This window comes from Apodemus sylvaticus, chromosome 2, assembly GCF_947179515.1.
Source record: "Apodemus sylvaticus chromosome 2, mApoSyl1.1, whole genome shotgun sequence".
Classification (NCBI taxonomy): domain Eukaryota; kingdom Metazoa; phylum Chordata; class Mammalia; order Rodentia; family Muridae; genus Apodemus; species Apodemus sylvaticus.
In genome coordinates, this window is record NC_067473.1 from 81,078,946 (window position 1) to 81,092,328 (window position 13,383).

At 42.3% G+C, this 13,383-nt stretch overlaps 1 protein-coding gene across 1 annotated transcript; it reads left to right on the forward strand.

The window, feature by feature from the left end:
* The first annotated feature begins 1,495 nt into the window (after positions 1-1,495).
* On the forward strand, positions 1,496-11,429 carry Ppp1r17 (protein phosphatase 1 regulatory subunit 17). The gene is made up of 4 exons (XM_052172549.1): positions 1,496-1,589; positions 6,037-6,189; positions 6,472-6,624; positions 11,335-11,429. Exons 1-4 carry the CDS (start codon positions 1,496-1,498, stop codon positions 11,412-11,414), a joined length of 480 nt encoding a protein of 159 aa, XP_052028509.1. The 3' UTR covers positions 11,415-11,429.
* The last annotated feature ends 1,954 nt before the right edge of the window (positions 11,430-13,383 follow it).

The following is a 13,383-nucleotide window of genomic DNA, read 5'->3' on the forward strand; positions in this document are numbered from 1 at the left end:
ACACCTGTGACACTGAAGAGAGGAGGAAGTTTCATTATCTAGGACCATGTTGAGTCTATCACATTTCCTGCAGCCCTTAGCATCCAGCTCAGTCTTCCTGGGTGACATTCTCCTTTTCAAAACTACTGGCACAAGCAGATAGTCTATGGATGGTTACAACACACTTCCTTATGGTTCCAGGGAGTTGGCAGACTATACCCAGTCACTAGGAACAATGGTCTAAACTGAATGTCCGCTGAAGTCACTCACACAATCAGTTTGCTAAGAGTGACACTAAAAGCCAGGCTCAAGTGATCAGCTAATGGCCCATCTGCTCTGTAATGATCTCAGCTGGTGGGGGAGAATCCCTCAGTCTTTCCAGGGAACAGTGACTTAGTCTTCAAAGCAAAGGAGTTAGCTCAGTCTGCGCTCCTGAACTGTCACTGTGAATGGTCTGTGCTTCCTCTGCCTAGTGCAGGAACAAGAATCTCATGAGAAGAGTACCAGCTTTGTCATTTTGACCTTGTTTGTTTCTCTTTGCCCATACCCTTGCTATTACAGACACCAGCCATAAATTATCAGAAGGGAACACAAGGAATAGACTCTAATGAAGTTTTTCTCGGAAACCTCAGCTAATGAATTTCTCATCCATACTTGTCATATGTCCATTCAGAATTTCATTTCTGGAAAAGACTGTAACTAATCACCGGAAAAGAGCTTGCATTTGTGTTCTAGGAAAGACAGGTATCCAGGGACAGGAAGGAACTTGCTTTTATGTCAGGATCCCTAAGAAAGTAATAGAAATGTTGACAAAGATCAGGATTTTCCTCTCTATGTACCTGCTGTCCTCACAGGACATGTCATGAAGAGGCAGCTGAGTTATTTTATAAGTTCCAGTTGTGAGGACCGAAGAGCCCTAGTTAACTCTGGGTTCAGAGAATTTTCTTTATTTTTAAAAGACTAAAGTGCCAAGAATTCATTATGACTAGATTTTAATCTAAACTTAACTAAGACGATGTGTGACAACTAAATAGAGTGAACTTGTGCACTCCTGTTCCTCATTTGTTCCTTAGATATAATCATACGCTATAGAACTCAGCACAGAAAATGCACAGGATAGATGCTTGATGTTTTCTTTAACTCTTAGCCAATTCATTTCTAATTCAAACTTGATTAGCTTCATGAACCCTTAAATAGGCAAATAATTAAGTTTTGACACACAGCACTTTCTAACAGGGAGAGATGACCGTGTGTATGTGTGTATGTTTATGTGTGTTTGTGTGTGTTTACTTTATTTTGTCTTACATTTTAAATTTAGCAATAAACTATAAGAAGAATACATGAAAAATAGGATTAAGATGGGATCTGTAATAATAATCACTTGATATTTAATGTATTTATTAAATAAACAAGTGAATGAATGAACAGAAGGTATACTTACCTAGGTACTTTTTTAACTTCTCCAGTGCCTGGATTCTCTTTCCTCCCTCTCTCTCTCTCTCTGTCCCCCCCAAGGATGTCCACTGAGATGATGACCACTGAGCCCGTTCAACCTCTGGAGCTTTCAGAAGACATACTAGACCAGCTTGATCCTCACTGCAGCCCCTCAGGTAAGTGCTCCATCTGGAACGTCTGTCCTGTAAGCCACAGGAGGGCTCTCTGCCATACTGCTTTCAGGAAAGGCCTGAGAGAAAGGCCCCTGAAATCCGATAGCTGGTGCCTTCTGGTGACAGTCTACACCAGATGGACAGGCAAATAGCCATGGGTCTGTGGGGTCTGCCATGTAAATATTAGCTGAAGTACTGGAGAGAAGTTCATGAGAGAGAGGGGGGGGGGAGAGGTGTGGAGGGAGAGAGAGAGAAAGAGAGAGAGAGAGAGAAAGGGAGAGGGAGAGAGAGGCAGTGTTTTGGATCTGAATCCCAGGCAGAGCATTTTTGAGGCAATAAATGGAATGTGGCAATATAGCTTGTTTCCAGTATTTTCCAGCACACTTAAACCCCATGTGCGGTGCCAATAAAATATTTCAAATATCTCTCTTTGCCTATCAAGACAGAATTTTAAATAGCCCCTTTCTGCTTTATTGTCAATCTGTTTCCTTTCCAGAACTGACTTTTTGCATAACCTTTGTAATGAAAACACCAAAAACATTTCTGCCTCTATCCATTTCTAAAAATGAGACACTCAGACTTTTGATGGATGGGCCTCTTGCATATTCATCGTCTTTGTTAATGCCTCATCTGGCTATGGCTCCCCTCATCTCCTCTCTCCTCGACTGCCTTCAAGATATTTTATGTTCAGGATTCCTCCAAAAAATAGGGAAAATTACAATTGAAATGAAAGTCAAAATTGAAACAAATGTCTCGCTCTCTGCTCTAGGTGCCGAGTAGCACCTTGGGTTTGGATGGTAGCCCACCCCTAACAGATTCATATGCAAGCTATGCCTTCAGGGACCCCACAGCTGAGCAGCACCCATCTTTCGCACCATCAGTCAATCAATACCTATAGTGCATCTAACATGGGGAAGGGTAATAAGCCAGTATGTGGTAACAACTTTGAAGAATTACAGTGTCTGCCAGGCTGACAACCGAGCTGAATAGCTCTAAGACTTAGCTTGATCCTTATCAATAACCTGTTCACATCTGCAAACAGGAGATGAAAGTAGAACAACCACGGGTTTTGTGGGGGGCTTAAATGAGGTCCTTTGTCCAGGAATGGGATGAATATTGAACAACTGGCGAAACAAAACTGGCGCTGAGAAGCTGGAAGAGCACGCATGTGCAGACAAACCAGGGCAATCTCCCTGTGCTTTTCATCTACTGGTGAGCTTCACACAGCCCAGGGCCGTCAGAGAGTGGATACTCGATAACTATTGATTAGATTGAGGCTGCTGGTAACACTATCAATGTCTTCCATTTAATGGAAAAGCTGACTTTTCAGTGTCACCGAAGAGAACCTTGACAGGTAGGGTTTTCCCTTATGTTTTTATATGGTTACGGCTGATGATGAACACACATTGTAAGTGGTTACTAAATGTTTCTAGTGTAACTTTTCTAAACATGTGAACTATGAGGGAGAACTCTATAAGACTACGAGCAACTTGGAGGCAAAAAAAAATAATTTCTTACCATGTGAACTATGAGGGAGAACTCTATAAGACTACGAGCAACTTGGAGGCAAAAAAAAATAATTTCTTACCATTTTATTTCTAGGATCTAATAAATGATTTGACAGATAATAGGTAGTTAAAAAATGTTGTCTGGATGGAATAATGAATGATTTGGGGTATATCTGGATCCACAAAATTGAATTGAAAAGTTTACATATTTAGTCCTCGATATTTTAAAGTAATTTATCCTAGCATTTCTCCAAAGAAATATATATAAAAAAAAGAAAAGTGAGAGCCAAGTATAAATAACCACACACATGTAAAATTCCAGCACTTAGGAGAGTGGGGCAGAAATGTCACAAGTTCAAGGCCAGCCTGGGCTACACAGAGAGTTCTTGGGGTAGAAGGGAGAGAGAGAAGGAAAGAAGGCAAACAAGGAAAAAAAACAAGAGGGGAGGAGAAGTACTGAAATGTTAAATCAAATCAACCTTTAAATTCCCCATATTCTTTTTCATATTTATAGAAATACCCAGATTGTATCCAGGCCACAGCTATGAGATTTTAGAGAAAATAATCTCTTGTAGATTCATAATAGAATAGCTCTTTACATTAAGCCTATTTGAGTCCATTCATTCAAAGACATATTGAACAAACATGCACTCTTAGCTGTTAAAATGATTTTTTACAAAAAACCAAAGTAATATCAGAAGTAATACTGACATCACTCTTTAAAATATTATCTGAGCAAAAATGCTATTAACATTCAAGAAATTAGAAAGAATAGTCAGGGCTGGGGTTAACAAAGACTGACAGACCAACAACATTGGGGCTTCCTGCAGATCTTCTGACAGCTTAGGCTGAGAGATGGCATGGTGGGTGAGATCCTGAGCAGGTGACATGTATCAGATATGCAAAACACACGCACACTGATTAGATGTCACCTCCATTTAAACACTGGAGACAATATCAATGGGTCTAGAAATGAAGTCCTGAGTTTTCAGAATCAGCAAATGGGAGACTAAGGATGTGAAGTCAGAGCAGAGTTAGTTCAACTTGCATTTAGAGCACATTTGTTGGAGAGAGATGCAATTAAGAACAAAATTCCAAAAACTGTGTGATCTTTGTCTCCTTGAAGACTCTGTCTGGAGCAGGAAACTACAGGGATTAATCATTTCAGAACAATGGATCAGGGCTTGAGCAATGGCAGAGAAATGCAAGCAACTTGGAGCAGAGCAGAGCAGACAAAGATGCCTGGTTTTAAGATGCAGGCTAGACAAGGCTTTCAGGAGCCAAGTGATTGGTCTGGAGTCATCACCTATGAAAGCCTCTGATGATGTAGAAGCTGGGCTGTACAGGGTCTAGTAAATGTGGCTGTGAAAAGTGAGATCAGACAGAAAACAACATTATAATTTTATAACTTTATAAAGAGGTGACTTGGAGAAACATGGGGCAGAGAGGAAAGTAGATGCTGAAGTCTGAGTGGGGGCTTTTCAAGAGGAGTCAGCAACCCACAGAGGTAAATCAAGAGATTCATATCCTATACCCTAGTGAAATGAACCAGGATCTCAGAGCATATATCACCCTGGCCTTGTGGGCATTTAAGGAAAATGATTCTTGAGCAAGAGGCTGAACAGTGAACCTACTGTTCCTACAGAAATTCAGCTCAAGTCTGGTCACATTTTTCTGCTTGTCTTTGCTTTAATAACTCTCCAGATTTCTCTAAATTTAAAGTTTTATCAGGGGGCTGGAGAGATGGCTCATGGTTAAGTTCACTGGTCAGCCAACACCTAACAATTAGGATCATCTAGAACTCCCAACAGAAGATACCAGTGCCCTTTTCTGGTCTCTCCAGGAATTGCATGCACAGCCATACATGCAAGCAAAACACCCACGCATATAAAACAAAAATAAATGCTAAACATTTTTTAAGATTTACTGAATTCTAATTTTCTATTTTATATACAAACATATGCAAGTGTATTTGAATCTTCCGTTGATGTGATAAAAATAAGCACTTTTCTGTCCAAATGACCTCTATCCCTAACATCAAATGTGGTTAAAAACCAACCAGTACTCCATTGTGTAGATATACCACATTTTTTGCATCCACTCTTCTGTTGAGGGATACCTGGGTTCTTTCCAGCATCTGGCAATTATAAATAGGGCTGCTATGAACATAGTAGAGCATGTATCCTTATTACATGGTGGGGAATCCTCTGGATATATGCCCAGGAGTGGTATAGCAGGATCTTCTGGAAGTGAGGTGCCCAGTTTTCGGAGGAACCGCCAGACTGCTTTCCAGAGTGGTTGTACCAATTTGCAACCCCACCAGCAGTGGAGGAGTGTTCCTCTTTCTCCACACCCTCTCCAACACCTGCTGTCTTCTGAATTTTTAATCTTAGCCATTCTGACTGGTGTAAGATGAAATCTTAGGGTTGTTTTGATTTGCATTTCCCTAATGACTAATGAAGTTGAGCATTTTTCAGCCATTAGAAACAATGAATTCATGAAATTCTTAGGCAAATGGATGGAGCTAGAGAACATCATACTAACTGAGGTAACCCAGACTCAAAAGGTGAATCATGGTATGCACTCACTAATAAGTGGTTATTAACCTAGAAAACTGGAATACCCAAAACATAATCCACACATCAAATGAGATACAAGAAGAAAGGAGGAGTGGCCCCTGGTTCTGGAAAGACTCAGTGAAACAGTATTCGGCAAAACCAGAACGGGGAAGTGGGAAAGGGTGGGAGGGAGGACAGGGGAAGAAAAGGGGGCTTATGGGACTTTTGGGGAGTGGGGGGGCTAGAAAAGGGGAAATCATTTGAAATGTAAATAAATTATATCGAATAAAAAAAACAAAAAACAAAAAAAACAACCAGTAGTGACTCAAGACTCAATTGTGTTATTCCCTTTCCTCTTTCAACCCACTTCCTCTTTGAAATCAGATGACCTTTCAGACCAGTTCATTAAGGACTGTGACCTCCAAAAGAAGCCAAGAAAGGGGAAGAATGTACAGGCCACTCTGAATGTTGAGTCAGATCAAAAGAAACCCAGAAGGAAAGATACACCAGCATTGCATATCCCGCCTTTCATACCAGGTAAGGGGAGAGAAATGCTGCTCTGTGAGTGAGGCTGCAATGGCAGGCCCATGAGACCTGACATCATCACCACGTGGGGAAGTAAGTCCCCACAAGCTTCCAAAGTTACCATGAGCATCTACATCCAGTAGGCATGGGGTGGCATCAGGAAGTTTGAAAGCTACACCATTTGCCTTCTCCAGGTACCTGCCCACAATGCACCTATGCACAATACTTCAGCATTGGGATCAGCAACTTTGACGACTTGACCCTGTTCCTCTTTCTGCTCCTCTGACCATGCAGGTGTGATTTCAGAAGACTTAATTAAAAGATATGATGTTCAAGAGAGAATCCCAAAGAGCAAAACAGGCCCAGCTCTTCATAACACTGACATGGAACAGAAAAGGCCAAGGAGAAAAGACACACCTGCCCTGCACGTGCCTCCCTTTGTTGCAGGTAAGAAAAAAACAAAGCTGGTATAGAACGTTCACAGGAGGGAAGGGAGCAGCTTGGAGCCTTGCCATCTGGAGGTGCAAGGGGCATGCCCTGTGTCCTGGTGCAGCAAGCTGTGTGGCACTCACGTGCCCAGGGGAAGAGTATACATACTGCTGCTTTCTGGGGTTTTCGTCATTGGTAGTTCCCTAGGGATCTGGGGGAGAAAAAGGCCGAGAAACAACTGCTACTTCAGCAGACCTGGCTGAGAATTCACTCAGCCAGTGAAACAAATATAGGTAGGATCTTGAGAAAAGGTGAAATTCCTGCTTCCCTACCTTACATGAATTGTGCATGTTAGAGTTCATGGATGATTCCCCAAATTGTGCGGATCAATTTTCAAGACATAAAACAGAGATGGAGGGAGATAGAAAAGATACACATCAATAGGTATCTTAATACATGTCAGATCACACACACATACACACACACACACACACACACACACACACACACACACGCACACAAGGAATTGTCCTTGTCCCTGGGACATTGAGGCAAGTAGAATCACAGTCAGACTATGACTGCAGACTTAGGGAAGTTTCTTGAGGAAGCTTTGCCATAAGGACCTTCAGTAGCAAACATCGCTGCCTGGCCCCGGATTCTCTTAAGGTCTTAGCTAAGGCGCTTTATTTCTGGAATCTTTTAGTAAGTAAAGAATTGGCAGTAAACACAGTGCTAGTTAAGCTGAGGACGGAGCCTTTTGGCGGGCATTCAGAAAGACTCATGCTGGTTCTAATAAGGTTGTTGAGAGGAACTTGCAGGCAAACACACCGTAGAGACATATCTCATTAACCCTTGGCAAGTGGAAACTGGACAAGGATTCCCAATCCTGTCTAAATCTCACGCTAACCATCTCACTCCCTTAGGTTAATGAGCTTATTTGACAAGTCCAATTGCCTGAATGGAGCCTCTGTGGGGAGTCCTCTAAGGCTTCCCTGCCAGGACCAGGCTTTGTTCGAACTTGGCTCACTGCATGGCAGTGTTGATTGTGATTGGTCAGAAACACCACTTACCAACAACTGTTGAAGAGAAAAGAAGTACTTAGTCTACATTGGAGGCAAAAAAGATCCAAGCAAAATAAGGATAATACAGCAGGTAGTAGTGACCACCAACAGGACAGTTGGGAGTCTGAAATCAAAGTAGTGCACTTACACAAAGGAAAGAGAGTACCTCCTTTGAAAACAGCACGGGTTTGTTCTGCTCGGGGAAATCCCTTGGTTTGGTTTATGAGGACAGGTAATAAATACCTTTGTCAAGGCTCCTCAAGGCTTGAGGAACATCTTCCTAATGCAGATAGCTATGGTCTGGATGGTGCCTAGGTGAAATCTTGCTTAGAATTGGCATTCTGAGCACCCCACAAAGACCCAGGACTAGAAATCTTGGCCCAACACCAAGATTTCTCGGCCCAACATGCTAACACCTCACAAGCATCCAAGTTCCCTAAACTCTAAATTCTGCTCTATACAGATAGAAAGAAAGAATTTTTTAGATTTTTACTATGATCTTTACTATGTCTGAGCCTTCTTCTAGATGATGGATGTGTGGGAATGCCAGAATGTGACTGTTGCTCAATGATTCCTATCCTGCAAACCATGATTTTAGCAGAGGGTCTACATGATATTGTTGGAGAACTATAGAAGGAAGGACTGATCTTAGAAGATGGCTCAGTGGATAAAGTGAAGGGCTCCAGTTTAGATCTCCAGACCGTGCTTTTTTGTCTGGTTGTAGACATGGAGCCTGTATCCCCAGGGCTCATGAAGTAAAGGCACAGGATTCCAAAGGCAGGCTAGCTAGCCTGACTGAGTTGTTGAGCTTCAGATTAAGATATCTTGCCTCTACACACACACATACACACACACACACACACACACACACACACACATGTACACATGTACCTGCGCACATGTAGACTCACTTGCATTTATACACATGAAAAATTAAAAGGATAAAGAGACTGCAGGCCCAAGTCTATCTCACAGCATCAAGCCCTTGAAGAAATGCAAATTAATTTCCCAATTAGATAAGCTGAGACTTGGGTGGGTTGAGTGAGCCCCTAAGTGGTGACTGCTTTGGCTTTGATGTCTCCCTTCCCTCCCCTCAGAGACACAGTTCTGACTCCTCAGAACAACAGAGACCAGGAGAAAGACAGATCCCATCAGTGTTGCTCAAACTGTTCTCAAATGCTCGAAGTGACAAGGACAGGAGAGACGGTGGTAGCAGGAGCCCATCTCTAGGTGGGGATCTCTGAACAGGGTACCCAAAAAATCAACACTACATTGAGTTTCTGTAATGGGCATCCTTCCAATACTGTGACAAAAACACTGGAGAAAATCAACTTAAAGAGAGGAAACTTTTGTTTGCCTTACATTTTCAGAGCTTTAGTTCATAGTTGCTTGGCTTTGTTGCCTCTGAGCCAGTGGCAGGACAAAACATGGCAAAATGAGGTACATGGTAGAACAAAGCACTTCATCTTGAAGTGGCTTGAAAAGAAAACAGAAATGTAGGATGGGGATGGGATGCTAATGTCTTTCAAGTGCAATCCCCCAAAGATCAGTGAGCTCACTTCCTGCAAGATAGGCCCTGTGTCCAAACAGTTCCACCACCTCCAGACATCAGTAGCAACTGGGAGCCCTGTTAACAGCCCAAACACAATATATCCCTTATTATTCTCTTAGAAAATATTACAACTGAGGTTGACCTGTGTTGACAGAAAATTCGAGTTCATCCTGCACATTAAATGATGTTCTGTGCCCCTGTGGGCAGCTTGTCCCACTTCAGGAAGGCCCAGCCTTTACCATTTAATATGCTCCTGCTATTCTCGCTGTCCCAGGCCTCCTTCCACCTTCTGGCCCAGATTTTTATGGACTATATTTCAAGGACACCCAAAATAACTAGAAAGTTGCTGATCATAAAAATGTAAAGATTTCTGCCTATTGTAAATTACCCAAAATTTGACTTAATGTAAAGATATACCCGAGGAGGAAGGAAGGGAAAGTTTGACCCATCAACATAGCTAATTCTACATGCTCCTGGGATACTAGTTTTAATTCTAAAGAAAAATGGAACTCTATGCAGCTGTTATAAGAGAAAGTATCTCCAACTGTGCTTTATAAGTGATTTATGCAAAAGCCTTAGCTTTAGCCAGACTTGAAATTGTTTTTCTCCTCCAATAAATACTAGCTAATTGGTTAAAAATATAAACAAACTAGAAATTGAATCAAATGAATAGTCATTAAGATTCACTCATAGTTTTCATTAATTTGTTGCCGTTGAGTGGAGGCCAATGTTGTAGAAAGACCCCGTGTGGAGTACAGCTTCCAGTCCACAAGCTGAGAGCTTTAGGAAGTGCTGCGTGGACTGGAAAATCTCTAATGAGAGGAATGGAGACAGACCATGCAAAGCTGTGTTGGGAAGCACGGCTGGGGAGAGGGAACGGACAGAAATTACCCAGGCTCACTTGTCATTTATTAAAGTGGCCCTACTTTCATGAATGGACAGCATCAATAAAGTCTCCTTTGCTGGCCTTTTCTGAACTGGTCAGCTCTGAAAAATGATACAAAGAAAGAAAAGAGGCAAGAAAGCAAGGAGTGAGAGAGGGAATAATGAAAGAGAAAGAAGAAAGAAAGAGAAAGAAAAGAAAAAAATTAAGTCAAATCTTCTGAATTTCACAAGCCAGTAAAAAAAAAAAAAACAACAAAAAACTTCATACTCTACCTTGCCTAAGTAAGGATTCATCTAATATACCTACATTTTATAAAAATGGAAATATTTTAATTCTATCTTCAAATGAGGAATTGCTCTAAAGTGTGGCCATACTGTGTGGAAATGTGCTACTCTCTAATACCTTCCCTTTGCTCTGAAATGTGGGGGCTCTGTCATCGAAGGGCTAACACTGGGGAGCAGACACTCAGAGCTCAATATGGACTCTGGTGCTTTTAGGGTTGATTTTATTAGACTTACTGTTCCATTCAAAAGAGAAACAAACTAGCAAATTATAGAATAAATAAAGTGGAAAAGCATATCATTTAGTTGATCGTCGGTGTGGCTTTAAACTTGTTTATAATATGTATTTATGAATGGTGGGGGCAGGGCAAGCTGTACATGTGCTACAATGGGCCTGTGGAGTTCAGGGGACAACTTACAGGAAATAGTTCTCTCCTTCCACCTTATGGGTCCTGGAGATTCATCTCAGGCTATCAGGGTTAATGACAAACACCTTTACTCCTGAGCCACGTCACTGACCTGCAGATGTGGATTTTTGCTAGGCATGATACAAACATCTTATTTAATTGATGCAATGCCTCTTTGTAACAAGTATTAGTGTCTTCATTTTACACATGAGAATAGAACATTTAGAGGAAACATTAGGTTGCCCCATTTACATTAAAAGAGTGGCTAAATTGGAACCCCAAACAGTTAGCCTCCTAAATCCCTGTGCCTTCTATCCTACCATACTGCACAAGGGTGAAGGCAGCCTATGTTTCCCCTTGTGTCCAGAATGGAGTCCTCTTGAGTACTTCAACAAAGGTCAAATAAGGTCACTTAATTCTCCCCACACACGGAAGCATTTCTGGGTCACCACGCCTTTGAGAGCAGTCTGGGAGCTCCAGGGGCTGCCTGATATTTCAATTGGATGTTTGTCATTGCAGGTCTACATTTTTGTTTTTGCAGGTTTGACTCTGCTCGGGCATGAGAGTGCCGGAGTGATTATGGAGGATGAAGAAATGGATGGTGACAAGCTAGCTATTTAAAGACATCTCCCCTGAGATTGCGTGTAAATAGATTACATTGGTTCCCTTTGGTGATCTAGAGGGAAAAAATAGATTTGTCTCTGCCCTCATTTTGTCCTAGTCGGCTCTAAGATCTAGACGTGTCCTCCCCAGGAGACCTACTACTCAGACTGCCTGTCACCTCTTTGTCTTTCCTCTGGAGCTGCTTTTCAGTCCCACATCCCAAACTTCATTTTTCTATGTAGTGCAAAGTAAAGTGATTTTCTTTTCCGAAGTAAGAGAAGTGAGACCTCAGTGCTCCGGTTCTGCAAGCAAAAAACTTGGATAAAAGTTGGGGGAAATCGATCCTTCCTTCCTCCTGGCTTAGTGGAAGAGCAGTCTGATTCAGCATCAAGCACTCACAGTCCAGCAGGGCCAAGGCTGCCAGTTGGACTCTGAGAACATTTGGTCTCTCACTCACAGAATGCTCTGATGAAATGGATTTTCCTTTCTTCCTTCCTACCTTAAGAGTCCAACTCTGATAGCGCTCTGTAGACCCTCATTGCAGATGTTATAAGGGTTCAAGAAGAGGGAGCCAACCTGCCTTGCAAAAGCAAAAGATATCAGAGGCAGAGAATGCTGACTTATGTAGGAGGTCTTATACTTAATTTCATGGTTAAAAATGAGAGTTCTTAACTGTATTGGTTGTCTTGACATTTGTGAATTATGTCTTAAGTGAGCCATTCCTAATGGGAGGTAAAGAAATAGCAATGATTATAAGAAATTTATTTTTTTAAATCTATGGCCAGTTGAAGGTTGTTCTGATATTTTCACCATCTCATTTATTTAGACTCTGATATACTTTCTTGTATAAGAGGTGGTGTTGTCTAGTGAACACAGATGTGCATTTGGCTCCTGTGCAGCTGGCAGTCTCCAAGTGCCTGTGGGGACTCTTTGCATCTGTACTCCATCCACCAGACAGCAGACAGAGAGAGGGTGAGGATTAAAAGGAAGACAAGCAGAGACTCTAGTGCTCAGACCAAGGCAGGCAGCATGGGGCGGTTCTGTACATTCTGAGGTCCAGCTGTTTGTTACCCTTTCTGTCTTTCTGTCCCCCTTACAAAGATGTGAAAGATGCAATACATTTCAGAAATAAAGATGCTTCAGCACACATCTCTGTGTCCTGGAAATTTCTCCTAACCTTTACTTAGAATTATAAAGAACAAACAAACAACAACAAAGGTGGTGAACAAGAAGCCACAAACCTTGCACAATTTGGTTTCGGTTCGCTCCTATTTTTGTTTGGTCTGTAAAGATTTTTTAAATCCTTGAATTAGCTGTTAATATTTGAGGATCAAATCTAGAAAATCTGTATGAAATTCTAGATTTTATATTGTCTTGGAAAAATGTCTAAAGAGCTGTCAGGCTAGGCAGGCAGGTAGGCTAGGCAGGAAAGCAGACTAAGCAGGCAGGAAGGCAGGCAGGCAGGCAGGCAGGAAGGCAGGAAGGCAGGAAGGCAGGAAGGCAGGCTAGGCAGGAAGGTATGCAGGTAGGCTAGGTAGGAAGACAGGAAGGTAGGTAGGCTGACTAGGCAGGCAGGCAGGCAGGCAGGTAGGCAGGCTAGGCAGGAAGGTAGGCAGGTAGGCAGGCAGGTTAGGCAGGAAGGCAAGCTAGGCAGGGAGGCAGGCTAGGCAGGCAGGCAGGAAGGCAGGTAGGCAGACTAGGCAGGCAGGCAGGCAGGCAGGTAGGTAGGTAGGTAGGTAGGCTAGGCAGGAAGGTAGGAAGGCAGGAAGGCAGGTTAGGCTTTACTAAATCATTCCAGCTAACCCTATGATTACTGAGTTCTATACACAGTTCCAGAAGGCATGCACACTCTGCATTTGGGGATCTGTCCTACCCTAGCTACTGACCCATTGACTTCACTCTCCAATATTTTCTGGGAGTTTAGTACCCTGGTGGTAGAGACATGGAACCTATTCTCACGGCTTTCTTGTCTTCCAAGTTTGAGGCT